At 46.6% G+C, this 24,015-nt stretch overlaps 1 protein-coding gene across 1 annotated transcript; it reads left to right on the forward strand.

Moving 5' to 3' along the window:
• The first annotated feature begins 691 nt into the window (after positions 1-691).
• NR2E1 (nuclear receptor subfamily 2 group E member 1) lies at positions 692-20,787 on the forward strand. The gene is made up of 9 exons (XM_024755638.1): positions 692-716; positions 5,408-5,553; positions 8,789-8,876; positions 10,464-10,699; positions 11,974-12,120; positions 14,220-14,316; positions 14,704-14,853; positions 15,089-15,194; positions 19,344-20,787. The coding sequence occupies exons 1-9, from the start codon at positions 692-694 to the stop codon at positions 19,504-19,506; spliced, it is 1,158 nt and encodes a 385-aa protein (XP_024611406.1). The 3' UTR covers positions 19,507-20,787.
• The last annotated feature ends 3,228 nt before the right edge of the window (positions 20,788-24,015 follow it).

Consider the following 24,015-nt stretch of genomic DNA (forward strand, 5'->3'; position numbering starts at 1 on the left):
GACAGGCACAAAGTCACGGGGTAATGAACTTCGGGAACCCTTTGCCGCTGCGTGCTTGGCTCTCCCCGGAAACCGGGAGCTGGCCTCCTGTTCCCTCGGAAGACTTCCCAGCAATCTAGTTTTTCCCACTCCGCGCTCGGATTTGGGCAGCGCGGAGCCCATCTGCCTGAGACTGCGGTTGTGTGTTTCCCTTCTTTCCGTAAAAGAGCAGCGGTCTGTAGAGATCTGCCCACACTCTGCCTGCCTAATGTAGAGGGAGGAACTGAAGACTGAGAGACAGGAATGGGGAAAGAGAGGGATTTTGCCCTTTTTGCTCCGTAGAAAGACCATTTTCGTGTCTCCATCTCTGTTCTTCAATACCCTTCTCTTGCCTGTCCTCCCTTCTCCCTCGATCTGCCTGTCCGTCTCTCCATTTGTCTGTACATGCCTGTGTCCATACCAAGCAACATTCCCAGCAGCTGCGGTTTTGCAAGAGGCGGGAAGAAACTTAAGGATGCTTAATTTTCCACTGTGGAACGAATTCTGAGCGCCCGGGGAGCAGCGCAGCGCGCAACCGACACCCACCTGTCCGGCCCCGGAGCCTCCCAGGCTGGAAGGCGGCTGGAGAGCGGCGGCGCCCGGCGGCGAAGCGGGCGTTGCCGGCCGGGACTCGGGCAGCGCCCACCAACCGCTCCGCCCCGGGACCGCCAGCATGAGCAAGCCGGCCGGATCAACAAGTGGGTACCTATCGTGCCGCTGCGGGGCTCAGGCGCGCAGGCTGGGACGGACGGGCGGGCGGGGTAGCCGGGGAGGTCCTACTCCGATCTCCGAGACTCCGAGCCTGGGAGAGGGACTCCAGCGGTGTGTGCGCTTTGGCCCAGCTCCTTGTAGACCATGAGTCAGTGCCTTTCGTGGTGAGGGAAGAACAATTTCGTTACCTCTGGATTGCTTGATTCCCCCCTTTCTCTGGTATGGTGGGAAGGTTGCGACCCAGGCCGCCCAGCAGTCCCGCGAGTTGCCTCCACTTAGCCGCCAGGTGCGGGGAAGAGGGGGTGGAGGCGGCGGGGGCGGGAACTAGGCCTCAGCCCCAGGCTGCAGCACAATAACACGCTCGCTCAAAACTCCGAGCTCCAGAGCGCAAAAGCAACTTTGCGCAAAGCGGATTTTGAATGGAATGCTTTGCACCCCTTTTCTAGCTATTTCAAATAATCCTGCAAATTGGGAAGCAGAAACAATTTAAAAGTCACATTTTCCTTAATCCTAAATCCGCGTAGGTCATAACTGGGGAATTTAAAGTATGGCGAACCGCTCTAGCAAAGAGAGGACCAAATCCCTAATCCCAAGGAGTTTTCGAGCGAGAGCTCGGCAGAGGCAGGAGAGTGCGGCCTGTTCCCCTCCGCGCGCTCCTCTCCTTCCTTAACCCTGCTTAGCTGGAGGCTCTCCCTTGGAACGCCAAGTCGTGGCTGATCTCTAACCGCCCCTAGACGCCGGAGTGCAGGTCTGAGTGTATGTGCGAGGGCTTTTGCGTGCTCCTTGCCTGCGGACCCTGAGAATGTGCAGGCCAGAGCCGGCGCTGGGCCGGCACGGCCGCAATGCCAGGGTCTCCATGGGGCATTTCAGTTCCCGCCTTCCGGTGGCCCGGGGCTGCGGTTTCCAGGGTCCAAGGCTGGGGGTGGTCGCTGCCGAAGTCCCCACATCCCGGAGTGCTCCCGCCGCCCTTGTCGTTTTCGCTTATAGCATTTTTGGCGCTTGTGCTTTTCTCAAACACCCCCTCCCCTCACTCCCGCTCATTGTCCCGAGCCTTTGAAAGTTGGGAGAGTCCGAGATACTTCTGAGGACTGATAATGAAGTCCCACTTGAGTGGGATGCAATTCCTCCCCTCCCTCTCAAGAAGTGGGTTGTGTTTTTATTTTGTCCGTTTGTTTTGGTTTTGGGCGCTGCCATTTTAAAAATTAAAGTGAACGTGAACAAGAAGAAAAAAGGAGAAATGTTTGGAACTAAGGCGGAGGGAGGAGAGAAGGAATCTCAGCTGCCGCCCGAATCAGAGCCGACCCTGGCGGAGGACTGGAGTTTCCAGTTAACCTCGGGCCTACCTGGCCCTCGCTGTTCGAATCTCTGGGAAAGGAGGCGAGCTCGCATATTTTTTGTGGCCCGTGTTGTGGCGTGTGTGCGTCCTTCCCGGGAGGCGCAGAAGGAAAGCCTTCCTGGTGCATTCCGAGCCTCCACCGCAAAAACTGAAGCCGGCAGGCCTCGGCAGGCCTCGGTGCTTGCTTGCCCTGTGACAGGTCCTCGCCTCCTTCCCTGGAAGTAAGGAGCCTCAGACCCCTCGCCCACTTGGGGTGCGCAGTCGCCGGGGTTGAGGAGCCTTGAAAAATGAGGCCTCGGAGGTGAGGGAAGGGGCGGGCACGAACTGGGTTCGCTGGGAACCGCGCCCGCGTGCTGTAGATGGACTAGGACGCAGGCGGACCGTTCGGACTTTTGGGAAAAAAGGCAGAATGACACTGGGGAAACTTTGGAGCTTTCCAGCTTCCCAAGAGCCTGAGTTGGGCCTCCTAAGCCTCGAGCCCGACGCAGGTCCGGACGCCTCCGCAGGAGTCTCTCAGGCCCGCAGAACAGCTGACCCCGCCCGCGGCGCCGCGCCATCCAGGCCTTCTCCAGACCGGTGGCGGCAGCGGGGCCCAGGCCTGCGGCCCTCGGGCCCCGAGCAGCGAGGGGGTCGGCGCGCAGCGGGCGAGGTCAGGGCCGAGCCCGGCCGCGAGGTCTGCAACTCCCGCCTTGCTCGGATTCGCACAGCTGGAGAGCAGAGCGATGTCACCCGGGAGACCCGCCTGGGTGGTAACAAGACCCCGGCCAGTCACCCCTGCAGCCCAGACTAACTTCTTTCAACAGCCTCTGATGGTAATTACAGTAATCGAAGCTGCCATATATCTTTAGGCAATTATGACACACAAAAAGCCCCGAGGGGACCCCCTGGCGAGGGAAGTTAAGAACGGTTTTCCAGCCTCAGGAAACTCCCGCCTGCCTCACGTCGGAGCTCGCTCGACTTGCTAAATGAGGGGAGCTTTGCAACGGGGTCAACCAGCTTGTCTCGTGACCCAAGTCACCTTAACGTGGCTGGGTGGCGGAGTCTGAGGCGCACACCCGCTCTGCCCCGGAATTTTCGCGTCCTCCCCTCTGTGCCCCGCCCCAGGTGGGTACGCCTGTCTCTAATCTGCCCCGGGAGCCTCGGCCCGGAGGTTTGCGCTGGGGCAGGGCCGCCCTGCCGCCCTGGCGGCCCCGGGGGGCCGTTGGTCTAGGAGCCCCGCCCCTGGAGCCCGAGTAGCGTCGCCCGCCCCTAACTGGTCCTCCCTCCACCCCGTCGGGGTTCTCCAGAGATGCATGTCCCTGGCCTCCCGTCTGGATGGGGGGCGGGAAAGAGAAACCCCACCACTGCTCCTCCCACTAGCTCATCTTGGCATCATCAAAACTGCCACCGGGAAGAGGACAGCTGGGACGACAGGATGGCTGGACCCCAAACACGGACCCCAGCTCAGCCAGAGCGTTATGCAGAGGAGAATGGTTGCAAAATATGGAAACCAAGTTTACTGCTTTCCAGAGTGAGGGCGGCTGCTGCGCGGCCGTTGAGTTCCCTTGGGCGCAGTGACAGGTCCGAGGGGGTGAGGGACAAAACCCGATGTCGCCTCCCCTGGCTTTCTACAACCCCCTCCTTACCCCAGCACAACCTCTCCTCACACCCTGCGGGAGAGGGGGCGCCGAGGCGGTGGTCGCCGCGCCGCGCGCCTCCCCCGCCGGCCTTTGTCGCCATCCGAATTCCCATGCTACTCTTTTTGACGGGTCACTGGTGGCTCTATAGGCAGGTGCTACGGCGGGGTTGTAATTGCCCGGGCCGAGCCTGGTGGTTACCAAACCCCCTCCCCAACCCTGCCGCCCTCGTCCTCCCCGCCCCCACCCCCTGCAGCTCCTCGACGGCCGCGGTCGGGGGTGTGCGCCTGCCCCATGCCTCGGAATCCACCGGCGAGTTTCCACCCTGAGGCCTCGGGCCCTTCCTGCGCGGCGCCCTCGCCTCCCCTACTCCCCTGGACCAGTCGTCCTCACCCTTGCCTCCCATCACCCCAGCCTAATCGTGGTCCCTAACCTGAGCGCTCCGGGAACAAGGTGCCAGCTTCACAGAGGCCAAGCCGGAGGCCGCCCGGGCCCAGACTGGAGGCCTTCGGGCCGGTAGCAAAGGGAACATTAAATGTAAAGAAGTTAATTATTAACTAGTATTGTTAAATATCATCATCATCATTATCAAAGTATTAATTAAGTTAACCCTTTATTTAATACTCCCTTTTTTTGCACGAGGAAGGATTTCAAAGTTCTTATGAACCACTTCAGGCTTGTTGGACCCTTGAACCTTATAGAAAAATAGTTCCCTCCCTATAACTTTTCGAATTTTACCCTCTCCCTAACATTCCTCTAGGGTCCGCGGCCATCCCAGACTAGAGGGGATTCCAAGGCTATTTCTCTTAAGTCAGGCGACTGTCGAGGCCACGGAGGGTGGGAGCAGTTTAGGGAAACCAGTCAGATCTTTGAAAGAATCAGCCTCAGACAGCGGTGGAAAAACAGAAAGCAAGGGACCCCCGCAGGATCTAGTGTGAGAAGGTAGGGCTTTAAGGAGGAAGACGTTGGGGAGTCGGGGCGGAGGGGTGTCGTCCCACCCTAACCTGCCAGGGAATCGACATACTTACAACACTCTCCTCCTACTTGCCTACCTTGGTGCTGGTTACTTTGGGGAGAAAAAATTTTTTTTTCCTAAAAGAAATTATTTCTCAAAAGCGATCCATCAAGCATTATTTTAAATAGGTAAAGTGAAAGTTGGGCAATTACCACTACCCTTATTATCATTAATAATCCTAGTATTAGCATTACAATAATAATCCTAATAATAACCGCCCGGCAGCTCAGAGAAAACTCGATTGCCTTCCAGCTGCCATCCCTGGTTCCAGCCGTGTTTGTTTTTCTTCTTTTCCCTTTTACATTTCAAGTTTGTCTCCTCGCGCGCTCACTAACAACTTTCTCTGTTAAATGCAAGAGCAGGAGAGGGAGGCGGCCAAACTTTCCGCGGAGCAGAAAGGCAGCGGCGGCCGTGCTGCCGCCCTGGCCTGCTGTAATCTTTTATTCCAAAATGGGTTTCAGCGATTAGAGGAGACCCAAATACATGTAGCGGTGCATGAATAATGCTCATTGTAGGAAACTGACACTTGCTCAAGGAAAAAAAGTTTGGCTATAAAATCACTTCATTATTTGCTTTTACCGCAGCTTCGGTGCTAATCCCTTCAGAGGTCAGATTGCTTAGCATCTCTCTCTCCCTCTCCCCTTTCCTCCTTCTCCGCCCTCCTCTCTCTCTCACCCCATCCCCCCTTCCCTGTCTTTCCTGCGATTTCAGGCCGTATTTTAGATATCCCCTGTAAAGTGTGTGGCGACCGCAGTTCGGGGAAACACTATGGGGTCTACGCCTGCGACGGCTGCTCGGGGTTTTTCAAACGAAGTATCCGAAGGAATAGGACGTATGTCTGCAAATCTGGAAACCAGGTACCTTAGCAGGGCTGCGCTGCCCCGCTCCCCTCTGCCGCCTCCCCTTCCTTTGTTTGTGCCAAGGCCTCCTCTGAGTTTCCAAGCTGCTGAGGAGAGACTAGGCCCTGACCTCTCCTTTCCTCTCCCCTCCTTCCTGCCTCAACTCTCAGTGGCCCTTTTGCTTGGGAAAGGCAGAAAGAGGCAAGGGAAGAGAACTGAGTTTGAAGGAGGAAAGCTGAAGTCCCGGCGTCTCCTTACACCCCCTATCAATCCCTCCGCCCCTTTTTTTAATCCTCTGACAGTTTTTGACACTGGGTAAGGCCCACACCCAGTGACTATAAAGCCAGCCCAGAGGATCTAAGGAACTTTAGAATCTAAACCACAAGTGCAGGCAGGTAAAAGGGCTATTTTATGTCACTGCCACCCCAGTCCCATTCCTAGCAGCACCTAAGTTCAGTGCTCTGACCCAGGTCTGTCAGGGCAGAAGTGAAAGGCACAGGGCATTTCAGTCAGCGAAGTGAGTGTTGGCTAGTTGGAACAGAGAGGATGTGCTGTATGAGGGGCTGTGCCTTCAACTTCAGAGAAGCAGGGCTGCTTGGTAGTGGGCAGTGGGGCTTCAGCACCCATGTGACTTTAGTTGGGCCTTGTCAGAAAAGGGCAGAGTGAGCAAGAAGAGAAGGTGCCCAAGGAAGGAAACTGGGAGCCTCTCCACGGTCCCCAAATCTTCACTTTCTCTGCTTCTCTGGTTGATTCTGTTTTGATCTTGAGCAGGCAGAACTGTCTCAGAGAGACAGAAGAGTAGGGGCATGGGTTGAGTGTGAGCCAGAGCTTCCAGAAAGAGTGAGCAGACCCCTCCCCCGACTCAGTTTCCAGCTCAGTAGTAGGTTTATTTCAACCTAGGAGATCAGCCTTTTGGTCCCACACTTGGCCTTCTCCTTAGCCAGGCACACAGACCCTAAATACAGAGTGACAATCTCCACTCCCAAGAAGATCCTGGAGAGTGCAGTAATCAGAAAACATCCTTTGGTAACCAAAATATTAAAACGTTTTCACTAATTAATATATATGATACACATATATACATACACATATATTGTCTGGTGCTAGTGAATTGTTTATCTTTTTCTGAACCTATGTCTGCTCATACCAATTTCTGATAGATTTGGATTATCAACAAAAACAAGAACAAGAAGATGCTGCATTGGGATAAGTTATTTTGAACTCTCCAGCCCTGTTACCTGTTTAATTGGGTCCATAGCTCTGTATCAGTTTCTCGCTTCACCATATGGACACATCACATTATATACACACAGGACTGTATCCCATTAGCTCCACAAGAATATGAGATTACTGTGGGTCATCAGACTTGAGCAGGCCTCTACTTAAGTTATCTTTTACTTTTATGCAATGCACAGAATTGGGGAATCAAAACCTCAGATAATACGCTTGATATTTTCAAAGGGGCTGGCTATCAATTCACACATATTGATGTTAGTCCAAGTGCTTGTAAAGGAGTGTTGATAGACACATCAGGCATGGTGGTCCTCTTCTTACACAGAGAATAAATGAACCTAGCTGAAGTGTGCATCTTTCTCTCAGGGTCCAGATATTTATATACATTTGATCTGATTTGAAGACACTTTTAGGAACTAATGAAGACTTCTGTTATGCATTAGTATGTTTATCAGAATACTAGGAGGATAACATTTGAGGATAGGCATATGATTGCATTTAATAATAAGTTATTTAAACCTTTTTACATTGAGCTATTACACTGGCCAGCAAAGATGACCTGAAGATTTCAGTTAGGAAAAAAATTTATTTCCTTTCTCTCCTTTATTCTAAGCTTAGGTAAACAGCATTCTAGTTTATTATTAACAGTAACGAGGTTGTTTAGAAATTATTATGAACTTCTGCTCTACCTTTATTTTAAATAAATCAACGTATTTTAAATCAGAGGGGTGTGATCTCATAAAACTGTGTGTTTGAGTGTATAATTTTTTCCTAAGGGATATTTCAGAAAATATGCTTACTCCAAATTCAGAGTATATGAATTTTGAGATTATGAAACAAAATAAAAATACATTTATTTTATTCTCTTTCTTCCCACTGTAAATGTAAAAGTAGCAAGTAGTATAAACAGAGCACCAAACTTCTTATGTATTTACTGTGTATAAAATACACATGTAGACATGACTCTTTATGAATCTATGTATATGTTCTCTCAGTAATAGCACCTAACGCTGAGTGAATTCCATTAGAAATTTTCTCTGTTTTCCTCTTTTAATGGCCAATATTTTTCCAGAAAATTGCATTGGATAAAACATTTATTTTCTCATGCATCTCAAATAAGTATTTCTAAGGCACAATTACCTCTTTTTTTTTCAGTTATCGTACTAATATTCTCAATCTATGTTATCATTTTGTCGGACAGTTCATCACATTATCTTCCTGGTCATATTTACATGGTGGGCATTTCTAGAATTTGTCCAGGCCTTGGGCTCTTCCCTTCCCACTCTCACATCTGTAAGCCTTGCCCTCCTAACCTCCTGGCTTCTGCCTCACCTTCCAGAAATGGCTGTGTTTCTATGAATCTGGGCTAAGGCTAGTCTTTAAGACAACTCTCAACATGCTGGTCAGAAGCGTGGCTTGGAGTACAAAGGCAAGAGAGGAAAACAGGAGAGTGGAGAATAATGGGAAATATTTATCTGACAGATAAATGGGCTCACCCAGACAGTGACAGAAAGAGGTAGACTCAAGACCTGAAAGTGGAAAGAATAGTTGGTGGGAGGGGGACGTGGCAGGGGTCCTGGCAGGCAAGCCTGCTCCTTGCAGAGCGCTAAGGTCTCCTCCTCCAGGGCAGGTCGCTGTCTTCGGTCCTGAAAAGTCTCGCCCCGCTCCAACCCCTCTGCGCCTGGCGGAAGTTCCCCTCGGGAGCTCCTCCCCACGCAGCGTAGTCTGGGCAAACCAGGAGCTCTGACCCTTCACCTGATTTGAGAAGGACTTTCTTTCTTGTCCGCTTTCATAGGGTCAGGGGCTGGTCCTTTTGAAGTAGCCCCAGGAATCCCAGCCCTTTCTCTTCCTGGCCCCGCTGGTACCCAAGGCCCTCGCGTTTCGCGGAGCCAGGCTTGCAGCTCCGGGGTCTGTTGCGGGGTCCGTACCCGCCTCAACGCCTTTTCCCCGACCCGGCGCCGGCTTCGCGTCCCCAGTCTAAAGGTCCTGGGGGCCGCTGACCGCCTGCGCTCTGTTCCAGGGAGGCTGCCCGGTGGACAAGACACACAGAAACCAATGCAGGGCGTGTCGGCTGAAGAAGTGTTTGGAAGTCAACATGAACAAAGATGGTAATCTATTTATTCTTAGTACATCTTTTTATCCTTATGTTGGTTGAATAGTAAGTAAATTATGTGTACAGAAGATAATGGCACTCCTATGCATGTAAATCATCTCCTGAGCATTTCTTTCCAGGTGCTGGGAATTGGCCTCCGGCTTTAGTCATCTCCCTGCATAAGCCCCACCCTCACCCCACTGAACTCCCCAGGGCAAGACCCATGCCCACGTGGGACACTTGCGCCTCACAACCATCCCCACGAAGCCAGCGTTCCTGGGGTCCCCACTCTGCTGGGGACCCGCATGTGACATTCCCGGCCTCCCATGCTGATTCTTCTTCTCACCTCTCCTTGCAGCCCTTTTGTGGTCAGACTTAAGCCTGTTAGCCTCCCGCAGGGTCTTGCTGTCTGGATACTCTCCTGGAGAGGATATCTTGGGGACTAGGAGACGGGTTGAAGGAGGAAGGGCAGAGACACGAACACGCGGAATGTCCACCCCTTGTTTGTAGGCTCACCAAGATTACAAAATCAGGACGGCCGTTGTGGCGATCTGAGCTTTTTCAGGGCCTTCTCTTAGTTCTAAAGAAAGGGGCTGGAGGGGCAGAGTGACGCCAGTGGGTGCCTCGGACACCCAACTCCCAGAAGGCTCTTAAAGGCGCGCAGCAAGAACTAGGTCGTCAGGATGCTTCTTGGGCTTAGAGTGCAATCCAAGCTCGTGCCCGGAGGTGGCCTGGCGAGGGCGCCCCAGGCCGGGACGTGGCAGGGGTCTTGGCTGGGAGGGAGGGATGGGGCCTCAGGACTGGGTGCGGAGTGGGCTTTGCCCGGACGGAGACCTGGGCAGGGTGGCATCTCCACGAGGTACAGCGCCCATTGGGAGAGTTCCTTCCTCCGCGGCGCAGGAAGCAGGAGGGAGCGTCCAACCTGTTGAACTTGTGTATTGACAAGTTGTCAAGCTCGTCGAGCGGAAGATTGCCCTGAATTAATTTGTTTGTTTAAACTGTTGGTGGTAATTGTCACATCTCCCCTGCCTTCCTCCAGCACACTCTGAGAGGGCTTTCCCTCGTCCCATTCCCCAGCGGACCCGGGCTCGGGTCCTTTTCTCCTGGGGTCCTCGGAGGCCAAACGGCATCTCCAAGTGGGGCGAGGGATGGAGGTGGCGGGGGGAGTGGTCGTCGAGCGGATTGGGAAAAAGTGTGTGCAGAGACGCTGTGCCTGGCTGTGCGCAATGCTCCCTCTACCCTTGGTTGCGGTGGAGACGCAGCTACTCCTGCCCAGAGGGTCTCTGGTTTCCCTGCTACCTTCCCTGGGTGCAGAGGAGCCCTCAACCGACAGAGAACACACCTAGTCTTGCCTGAGGCTCGGGTATTGGTGTGACACTTTGGGCCGGGCTGCTCTTCTCGGCTTCAGCTTCCTTATGCAAACAGTGTAAGGGTTAAACGGTCTCAGAGCGCCCTCCACCCTCACATTCCTTCTCCCTCCTTCTCTTCACCTCCCGGGTGCCCTTGCCTGTCCAGACGCAGCTTTTGGCCCGAGAGCGCGGCAGCGTCTAAGTGTCACCGAGTCTCTGATCTCGGGCGTGCGCCGGTCTGTCTGTCTCTGTAGCCGTGCAGCATGAGCGGGGGCCTCGGACGTCCACCATCCGCAAGCAGGTGGCCCTATACTTCCGTGGACACAAGGAAGAGAACGGGGCAGCCGCGCACTTCCCCTCCGCAGCACTACCCGCGCCGGCATTCTTCACCGCGGTTACGCAGCTGGAGCCCCACGGCCTGGAACTGGCCGCCGTGTCCGCCACCCCTGAGCGGCAGACCCTCGTGAGCCTGGCTCAGCCCACGCCCAAGGTCAGTGACCTTGCTGGGCCCGAGACCTTTCCGAGTGGAGGGCGGAGAGGGGCGCGCCCATTCTTTCTCAGCTGGCATAGCTCAGGCAAAAGATGGAGAGAGAGAGACCTCACGGGGTGCTCGGTGCTTCGCCGAGCCCTGCGGGGAGCTCTAGACCTCCCTCTCTCCCCTGTTGAGCTAGGGGTGCTCAAATTTTAGTGTGCAGTAAAGTCACTCTCTAAGCTGACTGCAAACGTGGCCGCCTAGGCCCATCCCCCTTTCAGCAAATTTGAGGTGGTGCCCAGGAACCTGTATCTTTAGAAAACTAGTGTAAAGCCCTGGCTGAACTAAGAGGGCAGCCTAGGTGTTCCTGGAGGACAGAAGAGCAGAGTTTGTTTTTAGAAGAAAGAAGTTGCCTGCAGCTGGCGGAAGAGCCCCTGAATTGCAACTGCAGGGATCTAATCTCTTGGGCAAAGCCATGGGTCCCTAATGCAAGAGAGAAATGTGGAGCTCACTTTGTTAGGACAGTTTGAAGAAGTTGGCTTCATTTCCCACTCCCCGTACTCTCTTCTGAGCCGCATGAATTTACACAATTGAGCCTGTACTAGCAGGGACACAGCCAGAACCACCTCAGAAGGCTGCCACCTAGGGACTACCTTCCAGGCTTCCAGTTGGTACCTACCCAAAGCCCCCACTCCAGGCTGAGAAGGGCTCCAGATCTCTCTCCCCAAGAGGAGGGCCAGCTGCAGCCCCACACTGCAGGGAAGCCAAACACCTGGGCACACGCACACACACAATATTTAATATTGCTTTCTTATCCTTGATGTGTATAATAAGCTTGGGAAAGTAGTGTTATGAATATGTCGTCAGTTATGAATGGGAATGCTCTATGAATGATTAAGATGTCTAATTGAAATATTTCCATAATATACTAATCCTTTCTAAAAATACTCATATGCATATTTGTGTTTGGGATGCCTATTAATTTATACTTTCTCCACATCTATTTTTATTTACTCAAATGCAAGAAGCTCTTGTCTAAATTGGGAGACAGGCTTGGCACTTGGCTCAGCCTGAGGAAAATTTGCTGCAGGGGATAGAAAAGCCAGATGCCCCTCTTGAAGGAACAGGCCGCCAAAGAGTGGAAATGAGCCTCTCCCATCAATTATTATTCCCCAAACTCTATAGATATTCCTATCTCCTTCACTGGTCTAATTAGAAATTTTTAAATTTGGCTCTTCTTGCAAAGCTGCAGTTTCCTTACTCCCTGTTGTTTCTCTTTCTTCCCCACCCAGTACCCCCATGAAGTGAATGGGACCCCAATGTATCTCTATGAAGTGGCCACAGAGTCAGTGTGTGAATCAGCTGCCAGGCTTTTATTTATGAGCATCAAGTGGGCTAAGAGTGTTCCAGCTTTCTCCACGCTATGTTTGCAAGACCAGGTATGACCAAGAGGGCACTGAGCTCTTGGGGGAAGGGGGTTGGGAAAGAAGCAACAGTAGCCAGTCTTATGAAACTAGAACTTACCTGGATAAATCACCAAGGCCAAGCATCCGTTCTTAACAGCAGTAGGAAATGATTTTTCTTAGCTTCTTGCTATGGGTTCAAAATAGCTAGCTATGGAATCCTTACTAAGAAATGTAATTATGTTATTTCAGGAAAGTTGGATATAATCTAAAAAAAAACAAATATACAAGACCATTGTCTTTTTTTTCATTATCTTTTTTTAGTTTAATTGAAACATCAAATTTCATCACAAATTTAAAAAATCTTAATGATTTTTAAAATTGTTAACAAAACAATATTTTCTTAAGAACACTGGAACTGAGAGACAGAACGTCATGAGAGTATTCCCTTGTAAGATTTTGGGAACTAGTCTCATTATTTTATATTTGCAGCTTTATATTTTCCATTGTGATGCTCATAGTTTTGGCCACTGATTGATCAGCATGAAGGATTAAAGAGTGCATTGCACACCTCCCTTGATTCTTAAATGCTTTTAGAGTTTTTGTAAACAAATAGGTCTGGTGCGTAATCCTGTGGTTGTAAATGACATTAAGAGGGAGAAAACAAAGTATGTGCCTTTAAAATTGCATCGTACCGAAACTCAGAAGTTTTGTTGTTAGGAATATCAGAAATGGCCTCTGCCAGAATTTTTCTGCCCTTAAGGGAAAGAAATAAAATGAAGTATTCACAAAAATTGGCCGTCACCAGCACATTCATGGAAATTAATGACAAATTTCCCAAAAGGCTAATAAGTAGCTCCAAAAGCAAAGGATTTGTTTCTTTAATTCATTTTATACCTAATTAAAGCATAATAGTGCCCCTTAATATGAAGTACATTTCCTACAGAGAGCCCTGGCAATGTGCTCAAAACATTTAATCTTCTAGCATGGGATGTTCTTTTTTTCATGGCCTGGACTTTCAGACATGATCAGAATTAGACATTGTTTACCTTGCATTTTTAAAGTATTATTTTCTGTATTTAATGCAATAAAACTTAAAATAAAGCACTTTGAAAGTTAAACCTTTTGGTCTAATTGTGACTTTGGTTACAAGCCTTCACAATTCAGCCCTTAACTCTCAAAAGGAAATCCTCTCACATCCAGAACTGACTGGTTTTTGAGAGATTTTTCAAAAACAAATTTTTCAAGATGGTTAGTTTCTATCTTTGACAAGCTTTACTGGTTGACTCTGACCATTTGCTGTGTGTGTGTGTGTGTGGGTGTGTGTGTGTGTGTGTGTGTAAGTTGGCTGTTTTTTCTCAAAACAAGTATTTGTAGACTCTTTAATCCAAACAAAATTTACTTACTGTCTGCCACTTAGCCCTTCGGTGGAAACCCTTTAACAACAAGCAAACTGCAGTGAAGTGGAATCCAGTACATTAATTTCGAAAAGGAGCCATATTTTCATTTTAAATATTCAGTAGCACATTTTAATAGAATGAAAATGACAAGCACCTTGATGCTGTCCACTTATGAGTCTCAGAAAAATCAGGCAGTGAGATGAGGTAAACTCAGCAAAACCTGATTAACATAATTACACCCTGATTTCCCTGCATGCCTCTTGGGAATTAGTGATCACTCTCCCAGCCCAGCCCGCTCAACCCTCCAGGAAGATGGGGGCCCACATCTGCATGCTTAGCCTGGAATCCTCAACCCTGATAATATCAACATTTTCTATGTTGATATTATCTACCTGCTGTGCTGCTGGTGACATTTCATAGAGCCTGGGTCTCCTGAGAAGTTTTTAGGTGGTCAGGAACAAATGGATGCAAGAACAAGAAGGGTAAACTCTTTCTCAAGGGAAGCAAAATTTGGGGAATTGGAATGGCTGACTCTCAAATGCATGTGCTTAAGTATAGACACCTTTTAATAAAGGAAAATATGAGAAAATAAGGGAAAGCTAGAATATTCAGAGGAAAAACTATCAGGACAGGCATTTAAAACACTTCTTAAAATGATGGAAATTTACATATTGAAATTGTTTATAAATTTATAAATTACACACTATATTATATTATACATCTATTGTATGACAGCTGATGCTTTTGGAAGATGCTTGGAGAGAACTGTTTGTTCTAGGAATAGCACAATGGGCCATTCCGGTTGATGCTAACACTCTACTGGCTGTATCTGGTAAGAATTGCACAATTTAATGACTTTGTTGTAGAAATTACCATAAAAATACATTACTGAAAAAAGAACAACATGTAAAGAATAACAAATTCCTGCTGAACAATAGAGTATACCTGTCATTTATAAATCTATATTTAAATGCAAATAATGTTGTTTTGTTGTATTCATGACTGCTTGCATTGTTATTTAAATGCAAATTACTGTGTTTGTTATCATCCAAGAGAAGATTTTATATTAACTTTCATACAATATAGCCAGTTTACATGGAATCAGATATCTTAGAGTGACAATTGAATAGATATTGATATGCAGGATTTTGTCAAAAATCAATATTAAATCATGAAAATGCCTTCATGTTAGAGCATTTATTGCATATTTTTATTCTAGGCATGAATGGTGACAACACAGATTCCCAGAAGCTGAACAAGATCATATCTGAAATACAGGCTTTACAAGAGGTGGTGGCTCGGTTTAGACAACTCCGGTTAGATGCTACTGAATTTGCCTGTCTAAAATGCATCGTCACTTTCAAAGCTGGTAAGCAGACACAAACTGCTGTCTCTTCTCCTTCCCCAGTTTTGCCATCTCACTAACTCAGACACCTCCAAGTCCAAAAAAGAGGTGATGGTTTTCAAGAGAGCTGATACTCTTAGTGTGACTCGATAGCCATGGGACCTGCATGTTCTTCTGCTGGCCATCCACTTCCAGAGAGTGCTTTCCCCATCTGCATTTCCTGTGCTGCCTATCACAATTTCCTGGTCTTCATTTCTAGTTCCTACACACAGTGGTTCTGAACTGAGAAGTTTCCGGAATGCTGCCGCCATCGCAGCTCTTCAGGATGAGGCTCAGCTAACTCTCAACAGCTACATCCATACCAGGTGACCCTTGTTTGCCTTGAACGTGTACTTAAGAAAATTGCTTCCATTGTGAGTGTGTGAGCAGACAGCAAAAAGCCAGTTCAAACACTGTGACTAATTATCCTGTTGCCAAGCCAGTTAATTTAATTAGAATCTGTGTCCTCACGTATTTCGAAGGGTAGGTGAGAGGAGCAAATCAAATTACATTACAAAACTGAAAGCACTGCCAGACACCTTACACCTTTCCTGGATGAATAAGTTGATCCATCAATATAGCTGAACACATTGAGGTGAATGGGCCCAGATATGAGCAAGGTGAAAAATGAAGGCTAAAGTGTTATGTTAGTTGATATATTAGAGAGTGGTCACATGATCCTTTAAAAAAGGCAGATGCCTTTCTTTGGATGCCAGTCCCAAATAGAAGGACCAGAGAACTTTCTAAAGCGGTCATCTTTAACCCCATCATGACTGCCGTCTGGCTTTGGTGATTGGTATCTGTTGACTTATTTTGAGCCATAGCACCCATCGTGTTACTTCTGGCCAAGCAAAGCCCACTGACAGAGGCTGTTCTTGGCTATTTGTAGAAACTCTCAGTCACTGGGGTTCCAGCAGTGCTCCTCCTGGCCCACCAAATGGGCAAATCCACCACGAGGTCTACAGACTTTCTGATTCCGTTTTCAGACGAAAAAAGCAAGGCTTTTAAAGAGCAGTGAAACCTTGCTAGCTTCCTAAGTTAGGGCTGCAGTAGATCTGAGGTTAGAATAGAGTTGCTCTTCTTACTTATTCTCTAGATCTTGAAGAGAAGCCCATGGAAACCAGTCTCTATCATCTCAACATCACCCATAGACACTAGGCTGGGAGAAACTAAATCAAATGGGTAGAGGCAGTTAATGCTTCCATTACTGAAGGGGTCAAAGAAACCCCAAGTCACCTGTGTTCATTTGGGATGATACCACTTCTGCAGGGATCTCCTTATCCTTTTATAAATCCTCTTTTGAATACTAATGAGTAAAACTGTTCCCTGTCCCAGAGTCGTTGAATGTAGCTTTTCGGAATTCCTATTCCTGAAAGCTTTAGGCTTCACAGTAGATCTTCAATAGCTGATAGCAACCAATATCTATTGAGTGCTTACTGTGTGCCTTACAACCCAGCATATTATGATTTTCCCTAAAAGTAAGGGAACAAGTAAATTTGTAAATTGTGAGTTTATCAGCAACAACAAATTGTTCCCTGTCCATGGAATATCACTGAAACTGTGACGAGTGGTAGAGCCTGTGTATGTTTTTCCAAATTAAAGTTCCGTGGTTTTAAATTTAAAATCCACATTTACTTTCAGAATGTATATAGTAAGCACTTACATTTGTTCAGAATTATAAAATGGAACAGTACATAATTTGGGCACTTTTTCCCCACTAAAAACTAAATAGTATATCATAACTGACCTCTGACATTTAGAGTCTTTAAGGTATAAAGAACATCACACCAGGAGAATATGATACTAGGTATTGATTCAGTCAAGCCTTTGCTGAGTACTCGCTTTGTGCAGGGTGGCTGGTGAGCACTGTGGAACACGAGAAAGGATAAGATACTACCCATTATCGTTACAGGAAGTAGGCAGAAGTGTTACTCCAACTCAGACCAGGGAAGAGAAAAAGCAAAGTGGGGAGTGAGAGAGAGAAATTCTCGTTGGAGGGAGTGAGAAAAAAATCTGCAAAGTCTGATGCATCGAGAAGACATGTGAGCTAGTTCTTGGATTCCAGCAGGAGAGAAGGGGACCAACCGGAGGCAGAAGAGGGGCTGGTAGAGGTGCCATGGAAGGTGCCAGAAAGGGAGTAAGGAGAGTCTGAGAGAGCCTGACATTTCAGGAGCTGCTTCTAGGACAACCTGAGAGAGTTAAACCACAAATTAACAGAAGTCTAGTTTAGAGAAATGACAAGTATACTACTTCTCTGTCACCCTCAAAACAAGGAAATTATTCATGGAAGGAACACATCTGCTTCGACGTGAGCCTTTCATTTCATGATATCAGCTACAGCTAGAATTTAATACTAATATCTAGAGTCATACATGTGACAAAACTGACTATACCTTACTGCTTAGCTCCTTCAAATCAGCGAACATTCTCCTCTAGCACTTTCCTGTCTAGAAAAATAAAATCTGAAATTGAGAAGTTAATGTGGCAAACTGAGCTAATTGTGCATTAATTGTTAAAGCTGCAAAGTGAGCTAATTGTTACAGCCTGGTAAGTGATTTCTCTAATTACCTAGGACACGAGGAGAGGGCTAGAAATCGGCATTTCCAACAAACTATATACAACTACGTGTAACAACTATATATAACTACATATAATAATAAACAATTTAGTTATATATAATAAACTATATAACTGACAATCAAATATCCGAATCCGTGACAGACACAGAACACTTACACCTGGAAAGAAAACTTCCAGTTATGTATGCTGATGGATGAAGTCAAGGTCAAAGATACTCTACAAAATAATTTTGAGCAGTCAGAGAGCCCCTCTCTTTCCTTCTCTCTCTGTCTCTGTCTCACACACACACACATACACATGGTTATTGTTTCTGGGTAGTAGAGTACTCCACATATAATAAACACTTAATTTGTGTTGACTGACTAACCAGCCCCTTCCTAACTAGAGAATAAAAGAAGTGGGTGAGGAGGTGAGTGGATAATCTACTCACAGTAAATCAAGAGTTAACTGTCTGTGGAGTCACCAAAATACGTCCTTTCTGAAAGTAATTATTTCCCACAGTGTTTTCTCATTGTGGGAAACTTCAGCATGTTGGGTGGATGCTGCAGACACAGTGGGGGCTTATCTAGGCAGCCACTGCTTCCCACCCACTTCAGGGGGCTTCTCTCCTCTGCCTGCCTGAGAAGGGAAACAGAGCTGCTGAAGAGAGTAAGTGGCCAAGGTGAAAGGGAGACGTGGGCCTTGGGAATACTTTCCAGGAAACGTAGGAGATGTTTTTGGCAAGTAGAGTAAGCGGTGGGATTTATGTATTTTTTTAAATGTAGAGAAGCTACACCGTGTCCATACCACATTATTAAAGGTAGTCTGGTGGTCCCTGTCCATTGGTGGTCATGAAGCTGGGCAGTGAAAGAGCCAAATGAGGTCCTCAGAGGCCCAGAATGAATTATCAGCCTCGTATCAGGTTGAAGAGAGGGACTCTCTTGTGCCCAAAGCTAAGAGACAAGCATGAAAGTTGTTCCCCTGGACTCTGCACGGTGGGGTTATTGGGCAGTTAAACTCAATGTTCAGCTACCTAACTCCTGTGTAGGAATTGATATCTGTCAGTTTCTAGCATCTGTGGCCATGGACTGAACCTGGCTGAGTCACAGATAAGTGTCTCCAGAGGTCAGTCTTTTGGGTGGTCTGTGTCAGTGGAGGGAGACCTCCTGGTAGACTGTATTGACACCTGATTCCAAGCTATTGACTGAAGACGCATCAAGGCAGTGAGGAGGTGGCTTATAGGCATCTAAAGGCAGCAGAAAATTGAACTTGCACATCTGAGCACAGATGTACGTTGGACATCAAGAGAGGAAATTGTTCAGCAATTTCTCACATCTTTAATTATATGCCAATTTCACTGACATGAAAGTTGGGTGGCACTGCCAGCCAACAGAATTTAGTCTTTAATTTGCAGTGTAATAAGGAGGGAATTATTCCTGAGAGTGACTAAGTATAGTGCCTGAATAATAATTTAGAGAATTGCTTAGAAAAGGAATCCATTTTATTTGAGGGAAATAGCCTCATGAAGGAGTCTTGTGACTCAGAAACTGTGGATGTTGTCACTAGTTTTGTCATCAATACCATTGGTTGGTTTCTACACTGGCAACCTTAAGTTTATTATTTGGTCTAAACTTAGTACCATGTTTCTTAAAATTACTTTTTCTCCAAAAAAACTGCAACCCCTGTGCTAATGAGGAGACAGTCACCGTGTGCTTTTGGCAGCAGCATTATGTTCTCCATGCCTCAATTATTCCACCTGCAAAACAGGGACAGTAGTGCCTGGCTAGGACTCTGTAGTATGTTATTAAAGAGGCTGAATCAGGAAATTAAGCTGAAGATGGTGTGTGTTCAAGGATGAGATATTAAGCCTGTTAGTGATGGATCTTACCTTGCTTTCATGGCTTCTCCTATTCCAGATATCCCACTCAACCCTGTCGCTTTGGAAAACTCCTGTTACTTTTGCCAGCTTTACGTTCTATTAGTCCATCAACCATAGAGGAAGTGTTTTTCAAAAAAACCATCGGCAATGTGCCAATTACAAGACTGCTTTCAGATATGTACAAATCCAGTGATATCTAAGCTCTCCAAGTCCCTACTTTTCAGGATGGGACAGTATCTGATGAACTTCTACCCATGGAGAACAAGCCTCAACTAACAAACCCTTCAGGAAGCATAAACCTGGGAATGTGTAGCCTTCAGGAAAAAATGTCAATTGACACAAAACAATTCCAGTAGCTCTGACCTGCTGCCTCACCCAGGGTGGGGTGGCCTGGAAGGAAAAGGGGGTGTAAGAGGACTGCCTGAGCAGAGAGGACTCACTGCTACCATGCCCTGGGAGGGGACCGAATTCGGGGTTGCCACAGGCCAGGCCATTCTGCCTCTTACCTGGAAGATCAGGCTGATCTATCAACAGCTGAAACATAAGTAGAACATTTTTTTTCCCTTTTAGCGTATAAAGTTGGGTAACCAAATATAGTTCTGTGTATAACATCATACAGCAGCCTTCAGAACTATCTTATGTTGAAGAATTTATTTCAAAAATAATGGTTAGGTTTTAAATCAAAAGTTTTATCAAAAGTTTCCCTTCTATTGTACTACTTCATAAAGTGGCCTTCAGAACTGAGTTAATAAGTGAAAGGTAGCTTATGCTGTGAGATTTGCTTTTTCTCTCTCTTCTTCCTTTCTCTTTCTTTCTTCCTCTTCCTCTTCCTCCTTCTCCCCCTCCCCCTCCTTCTTCTTCTTAATACCATAGGCCAGGCAACCTTGTCAAAGGAATTGGTGGACGAAAATGAGATTCTCACCAGGACTTCAGGTTGGATAACATCTAAAAATAGAAGAGCTTTACTAAAAGAACACAAGTCGAGGGAGGATGAATAAAAACAGCAAAACCAAATAAAGTGGAGATGAATGATGGAGTGAGGCAGACTGCTGTCCCATTAACACAGTGCTGAAACCAAAGGCAATGGGGGTCCAAACTCGTGTTTCAGCGAGTCACACCAGACAGTGAATGAACAGAGACATGAGACCAGAAGGAACTTCAAGGAGATGGATGCTAAAGGGCTTCTTGATCCAATGCTAACAGCCTGAGACTCTTCAATGCCTTTCAGAAAACCGGTTTCTAGTAAAGCTTTGAATGCCTGCACGTGCACACACACTTCGTCCTACACTATAAGCTGCTCCTTTGGTATGAATCTCTACTTATGGAAATGTAGAAACAAACATTTTTAAATAGCTGCTGTACTTTTCACATTTTGATTTATTAGGTACTAGCACTGAGGAAAAATATTCAGCACTTGGACTATTATAGGATGAGTAAAACTTTCCTTGTATAAAGTGAATTAACTGATTTGTGAAGTTAAAAGGTTGTACTCATTGTATTTACAAAGAATAAAAAATATATTGAATTTAAATGAACTCTGCCTGATTTCTTAGCCTCCCTCCCCGGCTGGTTCTTATCCACCAGTTACAAGGCGGCGGCGGCAGCTGGTGTAAAAACTGAAGCTCGGAGCACTGCAGCCTGAAGAACTGAACCACAAAGGCAATTTCCTTTTTACAGTGAATCCCATGTAAAATGATGAATAAAGAAATATAAGATTCTGTTCTCTGCAGCTCTCAAATGTAATTGCATCTGTTAGAAAAATTACTGTGTGAGGAAGAAAGAGGCCGATTAACAGAGTCTTCATTCACTCACTCCTCTGTTTCTAACTCTCTTGCTAACATTTCAGTCCTGACCAGGAACTTAAAATTATTTAATGATCAAAAAGATAAAGTGTGAAGAACCATATTGGTGAGTAAGATGCGGAAAGAGCAGTAGAAAGTGCATTGAGATGTTCCCAGCAAATCTCAGGGCACTGGTCCCACAGCCAGAAGCCGGTGGTGGAAAGCAGAGTTGCCCAAGGACATGGGCACTATGCATTCCTCCTGGGCAGCAGCTCCAGCAAGAGTCTGGAGCAGAGGCACTAGCATCTCTTGGCTAAACTGACTTGGCAGATAGCATGTGTGGAAGTTCAATCAGCCATCCACTCCTACTCCACTAATTCCACTGAGAAAAAGAAGTTGGTCTTAAAGGAAAGCAAGCTACTCAAAGATTTGTACAAGAATGTTCTTTACAACACTGTTCATATTTAAGAACTAAAATGTCCACCAGCAGAGAATAGATAAATTGTGGTAAACACAGACAGTGTTACAGTAGTTCAAGTGAATGGGCTAGAGCTGATGTATAACGTAGGTAAATCTGGAATATGGTGTTGGGGGAAGTGAATCCCAGAGGATACATACAGATTGGTTTTAATATAAAATTTTGCAACCTACAGAACAATACTCCACCATGTTTATAGATATACAAATGTATAGCATATGTTTAAAACAAACATGAGTATGGTAAACACTAACCATATGATAGTGGTTACCTTTGGGAATGGATGGGATTGCTGAAGGGTACCGAGAAGACCCTCCCTCAAATGTTTCTGAAATGGTTGATTTCATAAGACAGAAGAGAATTGCAAACAAATGTAAGTTCAATGACAAGATTTGGCAGAGATGAGCAATGGATTCAAGGCTGTTCATCCATGTATTAATCAAGTTTTACTTCAATAATGCTGAATTACAACCCCCAAGACTTTTAACAACAAACTTGTATTTCTTGCTCACGGGACTGCTGGGCTGGGCACCTGGCTGCAGTTTGGGTTCAAGTGGGCTCCAGTGTTTCCTCATTCTGGACTAGCATCTTCCTTAGAGAAACTTCTTTGCATGACAGAGTGCAGAAGTGCAAGGGGCTGAGCCAAACCATGCGAACACATTTAAAGCTGCTGCTCCCGACATGTGTGTTCACTTTCCACCAGCCAAAGCCAAACACATGGCCAAACCCAATCTCATGGGGTCAGGGAGTGTATGCTTCTCAAGGAAGAGGAGGGGGGAATCACTGACATAATAAAAGGATAAAGAAGATGTGGCACATATATACAATGGAATATTACTCAGCCATAAAAAGAAACGAAATTGAGTTATTTGTAGTGAGGTGGATGGACCTAGAGTCTGTCATACAGAGTGAAGTAAGTCAGAAAGAGAAAAACAAATACCGTATGCTAACACATATATATGGAATCTAAAAAAAAAAAGTCATGAAGAACCCAGGGGCAAGACGGGAATAAAGACGCAGAATAAAGTCCATTCTCTACTAGAGAATGGACTTGAGGACACAGGGAAGGGGAAGGGGAAGCTGGGACAAAGTGAGAGAGTGGCATGGGCATATATACACTACAAACATAAAATAGCTAGTGGGAAGCAGCCGCTTAGCACAGGGAGATCAGCTCGGTGCTCTGTGACCACCTAGAGGGGTGGGATAGGGAGGGTGGGAGGGAGGGAGACGCAAGAGGGAAGAGATATGGGGACATATGTATATGTATAACTGATTCACTTTGTTATAAAGCAGAAACTAACACACCATTGTAAAGCAATTATACTCCAATAAAGATGTTTAAAAAAACTATCACAGTCAGAATCTAATCTATTTGAAATACTCTCAGTAAAGTTAAAAGGTAGTAAGTTTCCTGTGACATGCCACGGAATACTGATTTCCCACCGGAATTGCCTTTGTTTGGGGCATCTCTGCCATTACAAAGAAGAATCAAACCTGGCTTTCGTAAATCAACTATAGTTTCAAAACAAAACAAAACAAAACCCTGGCTTTCAACATTTGAGAAAGCCCAGAATTAAAAACCCAGTAGTGCTCTCATCTGGGATTCTGAAATCTCTGCTGTATGCAGCCTGGATACTTTAAGAACCTCACCGCTTGCTTAGATTTTAAGGCAGACATCCTCTAGGGCTGCTGTTCTGGGGAGGTGTCACTGCAGTCTTGGATACACAAATTCCAGATCTACAGTTTCAAGTTCTGCAATTTGAATATACCAACAAGAGAAGGTGAACCCAGCCAAGTGATTACTGCAGTCAAAAACCAGACTTCTCAGTGCTTCTCCTTTGACAAATGTTTTTTCTAAATCTGGGAGGGTCACCTTTTAAGAGTAGTAATTGTGTACGATGACAATTAGATATGGAGTCTTACATTTGTGTTTGAATTACTTTTAGTTGTTCTTTGATGCTAGGGAAGAGAAAGAACAGAGGATGAGTTCAGAAACTGAATTGAGATTCCCAAATTATTTCACTTGTAGTTCAAGATTTTTAGTTCAGTTTAGGAGCCCAAGAACTGAACCCACTGGCCAGAGACCTGCACTGTGGTTGCTGTCCTTAATCATTTATATAAAAATGGAAACCCTCTGTGGTGATTGTTTTGTGATGTATAGAAATATCAAATCTATATCAAATCTATGTTGTGCACCTGTAACTAACATAGTGTTATAGGTCAATTACACCTCAGTTTTAAAAGAAGAAAGGACATGTAATCACAGTGTTCTAATAGGTTCTGCAGTTAACAATTTTTACATTGTTATAATAATACAAACACTAATTATTGGTATAATTAAAAGTATGATGGGGGCTTCCCTAGTGGCGCAGTGGTTGAGGGTCTGCCTGCCGATGCAGGGGACGTGGGTTCGTGTCCCGGTCCGGGAAGATCCCACATGCCGCGGAGCG

The sequence above is a fragment of the Neophocaena asiaeorientalis genome, unplaced genomic scaffold, assembly GCF_003031525.2.
Source record: "Neophocaena asiaeorientalis asiaeorientalis breed wild unplaced genomic scaffold, Neophocaena_asiaeorientalis_V1.1 scaffold105, whole genome shotgun sequence".
NCBI classification, from domain to species: Eukaryota; Metazoa; Chordata; class Mammalia; order Artiodactyla; family Phocoenidae; genus Neophocaena; species Neophocaena asiaeorientalis.